Source organism: Bacillus rossius, chromosome 10 (assembly GCF_032445375.1).
Source record: "Bacillus rossius redtenbacheri isolate Brsri chromosome 10, Brsri_v3, whole genome shotgun sequence".
In the NCBI taxonomy this organism is placed as follows: domain Eukaryota; kingdom Metazoa; phylum Arthropoda; class Insecta; order Phasmatodea; family Bacillidae; genus Bacillus; species Bacillus rossius.
This window is the reverse complement of record NC_086337.1, coordinates 51,224,710-51,240,943: the sequence shown is the minus strand read 5'-3', so window position 1 is coordinate 51,240,943 and position 16,234 is coordinate 51,224,710. Positions and strand designations below refer to the sequence as shown.

The following is a 16,234-nucleotide window of genomic DNA, read 5'->3' as shown; positions in this document are numbered from 1 at the left end:
GACGGAAGAAGTAGATACAGGGATGTTTGTAATAAAAAAAAACTCTCTTAATATAAAACTTGTTGCATCCAATTAAATTTACTATAACTCCGAGTAGTACTGATAATTTTCGTTCAAAAGGTAATTTCCATAACACAGCTGGATTCACTGAATAGGAAAAACTCGGAACATTTTGGTCACATGGAATATGGGAAATGTTCGATCGATCCTTTTGTAAAATATTTTAAGATATTTGTAAATAATATTTCCTGAATGTAAGTATCAAAATTTTTTTAATGTTTTTAAAATGCACCTGTAGGCCAAGCCGAAAGTGATTTCTTAAACGTAGTACAATAATTTAAATATGATGCTATAAAAATAATAAAATGTTGTGATCTTAACCAGATGCCAATGATCATAGACCGTTGACATATGAATGAGCCTCGTAGGTGTCCTTATCCTTGAAAGATAACGCCAAAGTTTTCCTTCAAATAAAACAATGACGAAAACGTAACCCCAAGAATTTCCCACCACATCTTCCACCTGCAAAAATCTATAGTTATTTGCTCCTTCAACAAACGTCTAATTCACCTGTGCAACTGTGTACTTGTTTTTTCTTTTTAATTTTGACTATCACTGACTTTAAATTCTTTCTCTAGCTTTACAACATTAGAGCGACTTAATATCAATCAGTCGTTCACCTTTTTGGCACAATTCCGTCCATAGGTCCCTGATACGTATTTCCATAAAAAATGCGCGAAAAAGAATTTTCTGAACTTTTACAAAAAGAAACCTCTGTAAATCAGTTGTCAAGAAATATTATGTGATACTGCAAGAAATTTTAACTTCGTACAACACATGGCTATGGTTATTTTTACATAAGTATATGAATAATTTTTTTCGAGATAATACTGAGTATTGGCGCATAATTATAGATTTTATTTGATGTTTCGTAAACGCATAGTTTTTTTTTCAACCAAGGAAATGATAATAAAGTATTCAAAAATTTGACTTTATTTTGTTTAACCGTGATGATTCACGTGAGCAGGTAATACTGGAATGCTATCCAGGGGACAGTTTACAAATTATTTAAATAAAAATATTGTCTGGTTAATCTTTATCCAGATACTAAGCATACCATCTTAAAACATTGATTTAAAAATAAACCGTTTTTAAGCTGTGTGTTCAAAGGCCTTTAGCAGTGGGAAGCAATTTAGACCATATTTTTCTTCATCTTATTTTGTTTTTCGTGGTAAACCTTCCCCCGAAGATTGTCAGTTTATTCCAGAATCATCCTGTTTCGAAAAACGTTTTCTTCTGTTCAAGAGGGCTAACGTTGTATTACAATTTACAAACAAAAATGTCTCAATAAGCTGATAAAAAATATGCCATATTGCATTTGTTACCATTAAAATACCAACAGAAATGGATTTCTTAAATTTATTCAATATGAAACAACAATTTTAACCAAAAATTTTACCAAAATTTAGATCTTTTACTGGGAAATATGTTAACCATCAGAAACACAAACACAAATTTTTCTTTAAAAAATGGAACTAAATTGTACTAGTAAAAATGGTCAAATGTCTGAAACATCAATTATAAATATCTTTGAATTTTCTGACTTCTTTATAACATGAAAGCTTTTCTTTCCACCTTGGTTATTACAAAACACTAGGTTTCATAAACTGGAGTTTCCTATTATTTCAATAACTACGCAACCCGATCGCAAAAAAATTTCCGGGGTAAAAAAAATCCGAACCCAGTATCACTGCTGACACAATTTTGTATAAAAAAACATGAATGTTTCTGTTGCATTTACAAAATAAATAAATAAATAAAAATCACAGTGCGGCGTGGCAGTACATGAAAAATGTGAAGCTGCTTGCTGCTGCTGCTGCTGCTGCTGCTGTTGTGTTGTGTTGTGTTTTTTTTTTCTTCCAAAGCAGCTCCGCCCCCTGAAGGGAAACCCAGTCAGTCGTTGATGCAACCGCCTGCATCCACGGCGCGCGCCGCGATCTAGATAACGTCTTTGAGGGACTCCTTTTCACGAGCGACCTTCCCCTCAGCCTTCCCCTGAGGAGACGGGAGGAGGGGATAGTCTGGAAGGGGGGAGGGGAGCGGATATGCCGCGGTTCTTATTATTTTTTTTTTTTTTTCGCGGGAGTGAATGGGCTCGGTTGTGTTGAACGGGCGGTCATAGCGGTATCGCAGCGGCCTGCAGTGGTCAGGACTCGAACAGGGCTTTTGGTGTGTGGGGGTTGGGGGAGGCCCTACACGAGAGGAACTGACGGTGAAGATCCACAGTTAGCAAGGGTCGGAAACTGTGGAGGGAAGGGGGTTGGAAAGAGTCGGCAGGCCCGCCTCGCTATCCCAGAAACTTCTCCCGGGATTCTCTCTCTCTTTCTCTCTCTCTCTTCCACGTCAAGACATTATCTCCCAGCCTGCATATCGGCAGACTGTGGAGAGGAGCTTCTCTTTCCTCAGACGTCCGCATCTCTCGGTCAAGCAAATAACGGGGTGGGGAGCTTCTCTCTATTTGTCCGTCGCTTTAACAATCCCCGACGGGGGCATGGAACTTCCTTCATCCCCCCCCCCCCAGCGGGCGTGATCGATGACGGAGGCAGCTCCAAGAGTTCAGGAAAATATTCCACTTTCCTTTTCACGAGTCGTCGTTGGAAATGCGAAACTCCATAATCCACACACACGTGGCAACGAATTGTGGTGAATGTTTTAAATCAAAAAGCGTGTCACGCATCATTAGCCTACTTCTTGCCTCCTCATAAATATGGTTCAGGATTCGTTTGTATTGATGTATTCTTAAGATATGCGGAGGTACAGCGAAAGGTCCATAATTCAGCACGTTCGGGACGACCACCATACCTGATTGCCGGATTATAGAATTTCAGTACAGGTTAAACGGGAATACTAAGTGTGAAAAATGTGAATTGTGATATGCATCCCGCTTGATGCAGGAAACGCTGCACTGAAATGAATACCGACATTAACGATCAACTCCGAGCGAACCCAGCAGGCCATTAATGCTTATAGTCTTGTTAAAAGAAAAGTGATCTTGTAAATGACAGCCAATCTAAACCAGGAAAGACAACCGACAAGAGAATCCGTATCATCTTTTCAACACAAGACACAAAAAATTGAAAATAGACGTTTCCAAATACTTTTTTTTTTTTTTAATTACGCAAAACTCTAAGCAATCATCTACCATCAACAATCAACTTCTTGCGTTTTGGCTTTCAATTCAGCCTTCTGTATTCGAAATGACATCTTCCAAAAAATCTCTTAGGAATAGTAGCTACGTAAGTATCACTAAATGAAAGCAAATCAATTTTTTAAAATAAATTTACTAAAAATTTCTTAATTTTTCATAAAAAAAATTAAATTTGGGATAAAGTAGGCCGATGAAGAATATTTTTCTCAGCAGTTTTATAGATTCACGTTGTACGTTTGGTGACGTCACAATCTTGGGACTGTTTTTCTTAGCTACTTTACCGGGAAGGGGAGGGAACGACTTGGGAAATTCGCTTCGGGATGAAACTCGGTGTATAAGTAGAATAATATCTTTAGGGAGTTCACCCCTTAAAATAATTAAGGGCGCTGGCCAGCCAATTCCGAGCAAAAAGTCTATTATCTTCAATATCCCAGCATAAGAGTTATTGTGTCACTGCTTGAAGTCCCACAGAGGTGCGTTGCCGACGGAAGTTTGCACGCCAGTTCGGTGCCTGACGCGCAGAGCTGAAGGAGAAGCCTAAGATGTACGGCCTACATCAAGTTCTGTCCCTGCCCGAACACGCCCGAATATTCACCTTCGGCCAACCTCGGGATTTGTTTCATTTTTGCGCAGGAAAAATGAATTCAAATATTAAAAGTGGTCTGTTAGGTTAGCTACATTAAAACACTATGTACGGTTAGTCAGGTTAGTATGGTACATTAAAAAAAACAGAGAAATATAAATATATATAAATAAACCCGAGGTTGGCCGAAGGTGAATATTCGGGCGTGTTCGGGCAGGGACAGAACTTGATGTACATCTTAGGCTTCCCGAGGCGAAGAGGCAAGTGATGCACGAGCCAGTGTCTACCTTAGCGCCCCCGCGGTTTCAGAGCTCTTGCTCTACAGACAGACGGCCACCTTAAGGAGGTGCCTCCCATTTCAGGTCAACATTTTATATTTACAGTAATTACAGATCAACTTGTAGACTTTTTTTCAATTATTTAACTTTCACGAAATGAAAAAAATATATACAGCGCATACGATTTGCATAATTGGCTGCCAAAGTTACATTTCTAACATTTTTGGGTTGTACAAATAAGGAGAATTTAATTTATTGCAGAACTCAAACTTTTTTGATTTAACTGCAATGCCACTGGCTACTTCTAGAAATAATTTGAATTTCTTTCAGAAAATATTAATTATCAGATGGGCCCCTAAATGTGCCACACATCGACATTCTCACTCAAGAACAGCAATTTATAATAAAAAAAGGGGGGGGGGGGGTTGGAGGGGAAGGGATCATATCGGCGCGTCAGCTAGTAGAGAACTGCTGAAAACATTTGACAGGATGTCACCGGAAATAAAGTGCATCGGAGGGAAAGAGTTCGAGTTCGTACTTTCAGAGTGAGATCAAGTATTTGTAAATCTTTGATTCGGTTGTTTCCCATTTCGGGAACGCAGAGAAAATGTAGTGGCAGCAACTTAGCCGGAGCAAAGTTGGTCAATCTATAAAGTTTAACATTCAGACCAGTTAGGCATGGCTGTAAACTAGCATAACTGTCGTAACGATATAAGAAATACGTGAGATTTAAATCATTTATGTAGGCTTGTTTCAATACGACTTAACAAAATGATTGCTTCGCATGTGATTTGGGTTAAACTGTTCATACAGTATTTTACTTTTAAAGTTGTAATAATTTAATATTTAATAAAACTAATTATTTCATTGAATTAACATTTATAAGCAGTAACGACAACATTATTGATAAATGAAAAGGTTATGTTTCTCTTTCTTTCTGGAAGTAAGAGCAAAATCGTATTGATAAATAAAAATTTTTAAAAAGGTTTTCACGTTTTTTTATTGTAGAAACGTAACTTTTTCGTTTTATGTGTCATGCAGTTTAAATGCATCTGGAAGTGAAAATATGTACACTGTCCAAAATGAAATTCGCTTCTAACATCAAAAGAAAACACACATTTCACAACGATATTTGCTAGAGCTGAAATGTTTAATACATTCTAACAAGTTTATATTTCGTCATAACCATGCATGTTACGACTGTCGCAGTAAAATTTTATTTTCCTACTTAATAATACTTTGAAACATCGCAGTACGTCATAAAATATTATGGTAGCATCATTTTACTATGGCTTCGTTTCATAAAAGAATACGTGTTGTGATTTTCAAGTACTTCATTAATGTTATCTCCTCTTCCACGAGTTTATGCGTTGCAAAGAAGGAAGAGCAGGAAACAAAGGCATGCAATAACTTCAGCCGCGCAACATACACTGCGCATGCGTCATTGTAACCGCAGTGTTCATGCGTCATGACCCTTGCTAGTGATGTAACTAATGCCAATTTTCAGGCATTCGCGAATGCGAACATTCAGTTCTCAAATTGTTGGAGCGAATGTGACACTCATCCTTGGGTCTCCCGCCGGTACTACCACTGAAGCCACCACACATTTCATCACAGTTTGTATTTCATTCCGGGAATCCCTGAACTGATCCGGAATAAGCCGATCTTCTGCTTGCTTTCTAACGACAGATTTTATACCAAATAACTTTGTTCCCTATCACCTAATGTTAAAGTAAAGGCTCATAAATGATATAATTGCAAGGTAACCTTAGTGGAAAAAAAACCGCGAGTTCATATTATATTAAAACGATCGACAGTTTAACGTGACGACGACATAACAAAACATTTATGAAATGATTGCATACTATTATGAATAAAATTTAATAAATTTTTATTTTAATAATAAAAGAATAAATACTTGAAATTATACTAGTAATCAGATTTTTAAATGGCAAGAATAATTAACCTTTATTGTTTATTGTTATAGACGATATTCCTGATTGAAAACTATGTGGTTTTACAGAAATATTTTTTCGTCAAAAACTGCTAAAATACTACAGAACAAAGGTTCCTGACTAGAATTTAACCGTCAAAAATACTTCAAAAAATATATACCGCTAAATGGTTGAACACACAACCACTCACTAACTGATGCACACTTAATTAAAATATATGGTACAATTCTTTTAAATGTTTTCAATGTTGTTTGAGCTTTATTTATAACATGGTGGAATGATAATACTACAGTTACTAAAAACTTAAACGCTACAAAACTACAAAAAATATTTTTGCAAAACTCCGTTCCCCCGGAGAAACCCCCGGATTGGCAACCGCATGGGGAGCCCAAGAAAAGAAACGGGCTCCCCATTTGGAAGCCACCTGGAAGGTTTTTTTCTGTTCCACCCACCGTTTCTTTTGGTAGCCTGACTTGTTGCAAGGGATTGTATTCATACCAGAAAAATGCCACCATTTTGTCTGGGCAATCCGCCTTGGAGGAGCCGGGGCGCGAACCCGGGTCCTACAAGTCACAAGGCAGGCGCTCTACCACCAGAACCAAAGTGGTAGAGCGGATACTTGCAGTCTTCTTAACACTGACATGATTTTATTCCACGAGTTTACTTTAGTTTCGTGTGTTATTAACACGTGCACTACGTGCAGTAACATCTAACCTCGGTAACGAACAAATTTATGTGGTCTTATGTTGTTCGTTCAGCATGAATTATGTAATTTCATAACAGTGAAATATAATTTGTATAACTAGTCTGGCAATTTTTTAGTTACTTTCCTGCAAACTAACTTACAATCCCGGTGTACAATAATTATATAAAAATAAAGACTAGTAAAAGCATATGTAAGAGCATGCACAGTCGATGGTAAAGTTATTTTGAAATAAATGTTATATATTAAAAGAGTGTGTTTAGTTAAAATATGCGTGTGCATACAAGCATGAAGTTATTGTATAAACATTTTATTTATTTGGTTCAAAATCCACAGAAAAGATAACTTTTTATATAACTTTTGGCTTTCTTTTGTTTTACCGTGCTAAACAAGCACAGCTAATCCCTGGAAAGCTATTCAAACTGTTTGAAAATAACTAAATATTGGAGGTACTGGGGCTACACGAAGCATAAATGGTAACACTATTTTGTAGTGATACAGTTATTTTCATGTAAATGAACATGAACAAATCTATATATATAAAAATTTAGCTTCCGTATGTATTTGGCCGCAAAACTCGGAAAGTATACGATGGTTTGGATTGAAATTTTTACAGAACATTGCATCTTAACAGAAGAGTGTTTATATGAAATAAAAGTTTGGGAAAATCCACCGGAAAACTCGGAAAAAAAAGTTTCTATAACTAAATATCATGGTCACCCAACTTAGTTGTGACCACGCTCGACGATGCTGTACCATATTGTCGAAGTTCAAGCACATCAGGCTACTCGACCATTATGCCTTGACGACTATTATTTACAGAAATATGTATATATATATATATATATATATTTCAAGAAAGAATAAAAAACTTTATTTAATTTGAAAGTATATTCTTTCGACTCTATTGATAAAAATACGTTTAAATTAAAAAATATTCAAATTTTTGGAGCGCAGTAAAAAAAATGCATTTAAACCACGAATATGCGAGTTAAACTTCAGAACGATCCAACAGCAGTCATATTTTCAAGACAATTAATTGAAGTTGGTAACGGCACTGTACCTACAAATCCAGAAACAGGAAAAATCAGCTTATCATCTGATTTATGCAAAATCGTAGATTCAAAAGAGGAATTAGTAGACAAGGTATTCCAAAACATCGAAACAAAATTCAAAAATCATGCATGGTTGAGCGAAAGAGCCATTCTAGTGGCTAAAAATGTTGACGTACACGATATGAACAATAGTATTATAAACAGAATCAAAGGTGAAACAATGACATACAAATCTATTGATTCAGTAGTGCACCAAAATGAAGCAGTGAACTTTCCAACGGAATTTCTCAATTCACTCGATGTTCCAGGATTACCACCACATATTTTAAATTTGAAAATTGGTGTGCCAATTATATTGCTTCGAAATATCTGTCAGCCTAAATTATGTAATGGTACACGATTAGTAGTTAAAAAAATTAATGGATAATCTTATTGAAGCAACAATTTTGATTGGACTTCATAAAGGTGAAGACGTATTACTTCCACGAATGCCACTTATTCCGACAGATATGGCGTTCGAGTTCAAACGACTTCAATTTCCAATACGCCTTGCGTTCGCTATGACCATCAATAAAGCACAAGGACAATCTTTGCAAGTGTGCGGTTTGAATTTAGAAAATGAATGCTTCTCTCATGGACAGTTATATGTCGGGTGCTCCCGAGTCGGTAAACCATCTGATCTATATGTTTATGCAAAAAATGGGAAAACAAGGAATGTAGTCCTTCCATTAGCTTTACAATAAAAATATTTAAGCTAAACACATTTTTATTTCTTCTATTACATTCCACAGCCATGCACAGTAAAATATTAAATTAAACAATGAATTAATATTAAACTGTGCCACAGCAAAGCGTGGCCGGGTTTAGCTAGTAGTTCATATTTGTGTTCCATTTACAAAGAAAATTTAGGGTGCACAACGGCAAACAGAATAATTAAACGATGAAACTTAACAGATAAAAATTGAAAAAACAACGGTTGTACAGAGATGCACAGGTGAACCCAGTGATGTGAATAAACAGTGATGACCGCACAAACAAACACCGTAAGCAACAGTTCAGCGAAAAAAAAAAAAAAAAAACAGATATTTTGAAAACTACAACGATGATAGCGCAGGCTAACACAGTATATGATTCCTAAAGGTACGATTCCTAAGGCGCGACTCACGCGATTCTAGCCGCGCGGCAGAGCGTCACGAGCATCTGCGCATGCGCAGCATGATGCAGCTTGGCCGCGCGCGGCTGCGCAGCGCGACGCGACCCGACTGGTGGCGGGACCAGTCCAGTCGCTTCCGCCGCGCGCCGCGGACCGAGCTGCTCATCATACAAATTGAATTTTCAAGTACAGAAGACGTAGTGCTTGCTGAGTTAGTTGGCCAGCATCCATGCTTGCATGATTTAAAGCATCCACAGTATAAGGATCAAAATGTACGGGAAAATGTGTGGGCTGATCTAATGAACGAAAGGAGATCCTGAAAGCTCTTAATCGAAGTAAAATAACGGAACGTGAAAATGATGCAACTGATGTGTTCTTCAGAAGTATGTCGCTAACAGTGAAACAGCTACCACCCTCTCTACGTGCACAAGCTAAGATGCGCATCTGCAGTGTTGTGTCAGAATTAGAAATAAGAGCACTTGAGATGGCACAGCACACAAACCTGTCTCCTTTAGGAGCTCCTGTACGATCTTCATCCACTTTGTCGGACACTTCATGTCCTAGTCATTCGGCGAGTGATTACTATGATGATGTTACAAATAGTGGCAAAACACACCAATCGCAGTCATTGTTACAAGGTTCCTTCCAATACAACAATCCTATTATCAGTGAAACAAACGAAACGTATATGTTAAATATGTCATAACATACAAAACTTATCAATTCGTGTCATCTCCACAGTTGTATTGACCACGTGCTTTGTCTTTATATTTCTCTCATTACTACTTTATGCAAGATAATTGTACTTTAAGCAATTTTATTCGCTCTACTTAATATGGCAATTGAAAGTTACAATTCCTGATACTAATATTTATTTTAGAAATTAAATTTTATAACTAAAATTAATATTGACATGAGTGCTTTTGTTATATTTAATTTATAATTAAGTTCAACAGTTTACCTTAATGTTATGGCCCGTTTCTCTGCAGGTGTTATTGGTTTTCTTACTTTGTTGCACGACTTACATTTGACATCATCTTCCACTAGTCCCAAAATATAATTGAACTGCCTTACATTTAAACGGAAAAACTCCCTCGTCGTCTTTCATTAAGTGTCTGTTAATAAGGATTGTGTAGAATCCCTCTTCTTGTCTTGCTTTAAACATCACATGCGCATCAATGTTTTTGATGTTGTGACTCAGTAACAACGTCATCAGTTGATCTTCTTCTTCGTCCAGCAGTAACCATTTAACAACGTTACGTTAATCCATTGCTACAAACAACTGGAACTGCACTGTGGTCGCGCCGCATGAAGTATAGTTTTCAGCCGCTTCTTAGGAATGGGGCAACCTCACGAGCCGCGCGACTCTAGCCGCGCGACGATAACCGCGCGGCTAGAGTCGCGCCTTAGGAATCGTACCTTAAGAGAACAGTTGCGACGTTTCGGGAAAGAGATCTTAAGGCACTGATGTTTGTCATTACATACAGTTTAATTAGTAATGGCGTTTGTCCGAAACTACATCTTGAATTAATTTATCTATTTTTTAAAACGTTGTTTGTCAGTGGAAATTTTATTTAATGAACTATAATTAATTTGTTGATATTCACCTAGATACTGACTTTCTTTAAACAGATTTGTGTTTTGTTTGTTTTATGTGTATATTTGTTTACACTTCTGTTAACAAGGCACAGGTATTAATTAGTGCAGAGAAGCTTATTCAAAAGAGGAACCTGCTTCTGTAACATTAAATGTCAAGAGCGTAGTAAATAAAGGGGGGAAATTCGGGTTGCCAGATTTATTTAGACAAAGAATTTTATTTTACAAAAATTACAATGGCAGGAATTTCAAAAAGTACTTAAGGGATCGTCAACTAACCTAAAAAAATGTTACTATGCGTAGCATTGTGCTTCTTTAAAACTGTCAGATCAAATTGAAATTCAGTTTTTCGTGCCTTACAAAACTTGTAAACATAAAAAAATTGGTTGTCTGTAAAGTCGGTTTACGGACGATAGTTAAACGTGACGTCATAACAAAACATTTATGAAATGATTGCATACTTTTATGAATAAAACTGAAACATTTTTATTTTAATAATAAAATAATAAATACTTGAAATTATACTAGTAATCAGATATTTAAAATGCAAGAATAATTAACCTTTACTGCCAAAATTGTTGTTGTAATAAGCAATGAAAACCACATTAACTTTCCACTACACTTTATAAACAGTCGACGAAACAGTTCACGTCTAGATCACATGTAATTAATTTTAAAAACTAGCATTTAGCTATAAAGTTTAAATATAATTATGAACAAGTTTTAATTTAAATAAACTGTAATCAAATATCTATCAGAAATTATATGAATCACCATAATTCTTTAGTCAATTGTAACATAACCTTTTATTACTGCACTCGCCGACAGATACCACTTTTATTAATAATAAAAGATATTGATATTATACTAGTAATCAGATTTTTAAAATTCAAGAATAATTTACCTTTATTGCCGAAATTGTTGTTGTAATAAGCAATGAAAACCTGAGATTAAAATCTGTCGAGAATATTTTTGTTTTTATGTCTTCCAGTGCTCAAAATGATATGCAATTGTGGTCCCGGCCACGAAATTTTATTTATAATTCATTAATAATAACGCCCCTTGCGATAAGCAAAGGAAAATGTGAATTAAGGAGTGCCTGGTTTCCGCGATAGCGGATAGATATCACGATTCATCCGTTTTGCGTCCGTCACCGTAGATGACAGAACGGTAGGGGAATTATATTATTTCGTTTTTATAACACGATTTTATAAAAAATACGCATCCCAAATACATAAACGTATTTATAATTTTTTTTAAAACATTGTGCAAAAGATCCCGGGTGTAATTTGAATTAGAACAACTATGTGTAACTGTAAAACACCATTGTTCGTTAAAAACGTATTTGAATATTCAACATTACTTTTAAATAACCGTACCGATTGTGCTGAAAATCGATGGACGATCGTTAAATTACATAATATTAATAACTCAAACGACGAAAATATGATTGAAAAGTCAAATCGATGGTTGTTCCAATCGAGTGGAAGAGAGATGCCACGCATGCGTACAATGAGCATAACAGGACACATCCGTAGTGGGACAATGTGCGTTAGGGGCACTTTTTCGTGCGTGCAGCCGGCGTTCATCTCTTTATTAGACGTTGTCACGTCAAAAAGGTTCCAATAAAATTGCTGAGAAATTCATATTTTTCGTCTTACTTAATATTATTTTTACATCTAAAAGTATGCTTTCTACCTGGTATTTATATTCGCAAAGTATTCGCATTAATTTTGCGAATGTCAAGAAATATGCGAATGTTCACGAATGCTGAGTGCTGTTTGTGGTGCATATATATGAATGTCTACGATGAAAACCTACTGTAACATTAGACTATGGTTGGGCGCCGGTACTAAAATATACAACTCGGCATAGCTATATGTGTGTGTATTTCTGGGTATTTAAATAATCTAACAGAAACACCACAGAGTTCATTCCTGTTGTTGAGAAGTACATAAAAATTAATTTGAAATATTGTAATAATTTATCCAGACGTATAAAAGACAAAACGAATTGTTTAAAATAAATAGACAAGCTAACATTTTTTTAAACATTTGTTTTGTAAGTGAGAGTTTTTTTTTATCGGGATGTTGCCATAACACTTAAACAAAACACTCAAACTATATAGCTATTTAAAAGATAAATAAGATGTCATTGAAGTTTAGTTAGTATAGCAGTATTTTAAAATTGAATTTATTATTAAAATATTTGCTGAAACGAAATTTTACTAACGCCCAAAACACGCACAATATCAAGATAAAATATATATGGGTTAGTAAAAAAAAAAAAAAAACCTTTACGTATCTATCCACAATAAAATTATTTTTTTATTTGCCAAATATTTAAAATGTTTTAAGAATCTGTAAAACATATTTGCACCTAATGTCTTCTGGACTCATAAACCGTGGATTGGTTATTACGAAACACAATATTTCTGAAACCATAACTACGAAATATTACAAACAAAAAAACCTCACGATACATATTTGCTTGGCTTCTGGGTTATACCTGCTTCGAAGGTGAAGACATCACCGACGTTTTGGTCACCATCATCAGGTTGGCAGTAGGTAACTGCTACCCTGATGATGGCGACTGCACGTCGACCAAAACGTAGGCAATGTCTTCGCCAATAACGCGGCTACAACACAGACTCCAAGCAACTCCAGACAACAGCCACGAAATCATGCAATCGTTATCAACCCCTCGATAAATTGAAGTTCAGTGGCCTATTTCATAAAACTACAAGTCTACAAGTTACTAGTTATAAGTAACAAGGGAATTTCTTACAAGTGTGAATCTGAAGTGTTTCACAAAGAAAGTTGCTTGACTTGTAGAAGTTGGTGCACTTGTAACACATACCTACAAGTTTACGAGTCAGCTGTTTATTGTTCGTGTTTTTATTATGTAACGAATTTGTAGGTTATAGTTGCGAAGTGTATGCTGATAAAAATTATTTCATTGACAGCATTTACAAATGTTTTGATACATCTGTGTACTGTTGCTTTGGAAATACCACGCATATCTCCAACTGCATGATACTGTCCGCCATTTCCCAACAAATGTAGAGAGACAAATATTTGTTCCCTTGCAGATAGCGATTTATTTCTTTGTGTAGGGTGATCTAATATATTACCTATATCTTGTACTAGCTCCTCCAGTTTAAAAGCACTCATTAATTACAATTAAATTGTGTAAGTTTTCTTCACCGACCACTTTTTTCATTAACTCGCTTTCGTGTATGTCTTTTTGTCTGTCTGTTCGATACAAATTTTGGAATCGAATTTAAACTATCTTCCTGATGAGCTAGTATTGAAACTTAAAAAAAAAAAAAAAAATCATAGCTCATATCTGGATGACAATGAAATATCTCTTAAAAACATGACTAAAAAGAAGAAAAAAGTTTTTTTTAATTTTTTATATAGCCCGGACAAAGTAAAAAAAAAATATTTCTCCTAGCCCCATACATAATCATAACCCCATACATATTCCTAACCCCATAGAGATTGTCCTAAAAATATGTGACTGTAAATTTTTTATTTGTATGAAAATACTTGTAACATTAAAACATAAAAAAAGTGGTGTGCATACATTTTTAGGTGAACAATTCATTCATAAATTATGAGCCCTATGTTATTTTTTTCTTTTTAAATCATACAAGTATTTTCATAGGTATTAAGGATTCATCACTTACAAATTTCCCATGGGGTTAGGAATCTGTATGGGGCTAGGAGAAAATATTTTACTTTTAGTCCGTTTTAAAAAGTATGATATTAAAAAAATATATATTTAATCTAAATAATGTTTAACATCTCCGTCGATAGACATGTAAGCTCCAAGCTCGTCCCTACTACACGCCCAAGCCAACTGTGGTCCCGGGAAAAATGTGAACCACCCAAGGTCAGACGGACCCCTCCCTCCGTCGTCATCCCTTCCACCACACTGTCCCCTCCTTTCCCTAGTCCGCCTCAAGGCTCGGAGCGAATCATGTCGCGGGTGGGACGGCAAGTAGAGTTGTCACCATACCCCTCCTCATTCCCCACCCCTCTCTCACTGCGACACTAGCGCTCCCGTCACTCCCCTCCTCGGGATCACAGTTGGCTTGGGCGTGTAGTAGTTCCCCAGCGTTTAAAATAATAATTTTTAAAAAACAAAGCTCTTCAGTCTGTGAGTTAAGAAGTGACACTTGGGCTCGTACCGATGATGGTTGCCTTCCTGTTGTCCATCACGCTCTTCTCGAAGATGCACTCTCGAGCAGGTGGTGACCCGTCCCGCCGCTGCCCTGCAGGTCGGCCCAAGCCCAAGGTCACGTGGTTCCTGGAGAACACGGTGATCGACGACTCGTTCGAGGTGCGCGCCGACGGCGTGACGGCCAACCACCTCAACTTCCCGAACGTGGGCCGCCAGCACCTGCACGGCCGCCTGGTGTGCCAGGCGTTCAACACGGCGCTCGCGCCGCCCGCCTCCAAGGTCGTCGTGCTGGACATCAACCGTGAGTGTGCGCGCGAACCGTCCGTCGGAGTGACTGTCTCTCACGCGCGCGAACCGTCCGTCGAAGTGACGTCTCTCACACGCGCACGACCGTCCGTTTAAGTGACGTCTCTCACACGCGCACGACCGTCCGTCGAAGTGACATCTCTCACACGCACGACTGTCCGTCGAAGTGACGTCTCTCACACGCGCACGACCGTCCGTCGAAGTGACGTCTCTCACACGCACGACTGTCCGTCGAAGTGACGTCTCTCACACGCGCGACCGTCCGTCGAGTGACGTCTCTCACGCGCGTGACCGTCCGTCGAGTGACGTCGTCTATGTCAACCCTTTCGCTCAGTGGTACACGGAGCTTAACAAACTTTGAATGTGCGGGTTAAGTTCTAGTGAACAGCACACTTTATTGGATATGATACGGTACGGATAAAGACCATGCACCCAAGTTGTCTAGCAATTCATTCTTGGGACTATCATTAAACAGATTTTCTTTTTTTAAATATAACTTTGGAAGTAAAGAGTTAGGCGGTGGTGGTGTGCAGTCTTTGCCATATTTATAATTCAAGTCCCTTCCCACCAGGACAACAAAGCAATTCATTTTTGCCGTAAGGAAGTTCAGCATTACATCCTTTACATGGTGCCATTGTTTCGATTATTCCTATCGATATCCTTTCAAACTATTACACAAGCTTCTGCATTAGCTTCAATACAGGTGCAGTTTGTCTTGCTAACCAACTGCCAACTATAGTGACGTCAACTTCATGCTAGACCCTCACTCCATAATTCCTTGAATAAAATCGTCTAAATAATGTGTCATGTTGGATACAGCAGGTGTGTTTTGAGGTTATAGATCTACTTGCATCTTCGTATGTCCAAGATTCAGTACGTGATGAAATTTCTAATAAGTGGATTGATACGTTTCTTTTAACAAATTATTACTTTTAAACTTTTTAGGCAAACTGTCGCAGCTATTAACTTAGTTGGTGTGGACAGAATGATTTAAATAAGCTTTTTAATAGAATATATTAAACACTTTTTATTGGCCAATAAATACAAAATCTAAAGTAATTCAATAAAATAAAGCCTAAACTAATGCTAGGATTACAATCTGAAACCTGTGTGAGTTTCAGGTCTATAGCATCCGCAGTTATTTGAGTTAAATAATTCCAATAGACAGAAATACAAAATTTCAATGTAAGATTAGTTTGAGGTAGGTAT

The 16,234-nt window shown here is 37.0% G+C and overlaps 2 protein-coding genes across 2 annotated transcripts in view; one reads left to right on the top strand and one right to left on the bottom strand.

The window, feature by feature from the left end:
• LOC134536131 (E3 ubiquitin-protein ligase sina-like) overlaps positions 1–16,234 on the bottom strand; it is a 932,635-nt gene that overhangs the window by 660,850 nt on the left and 255,551 nt on the right. The window lies entirely within an intron of this gene.
• The window catches only part of LOC134536129 (protein turtle homolog A-like), a 258,254-nt gene that overhangs the window by 196,756 nt on the left and 45,264 nt on the right, over positions 1–16,234 (top strand). Inside the window, exon 5 of the mRNA XM_063375714.1 lies at positions 14,817–15,020. Within this exon, the coding sequence (XP_063231784.1) occupies positions 14,817–15,020 (204 nt within the window). The remainder of the gene's footprint in view (positions 1–14,816; positions 15,021–16,234) is intronic.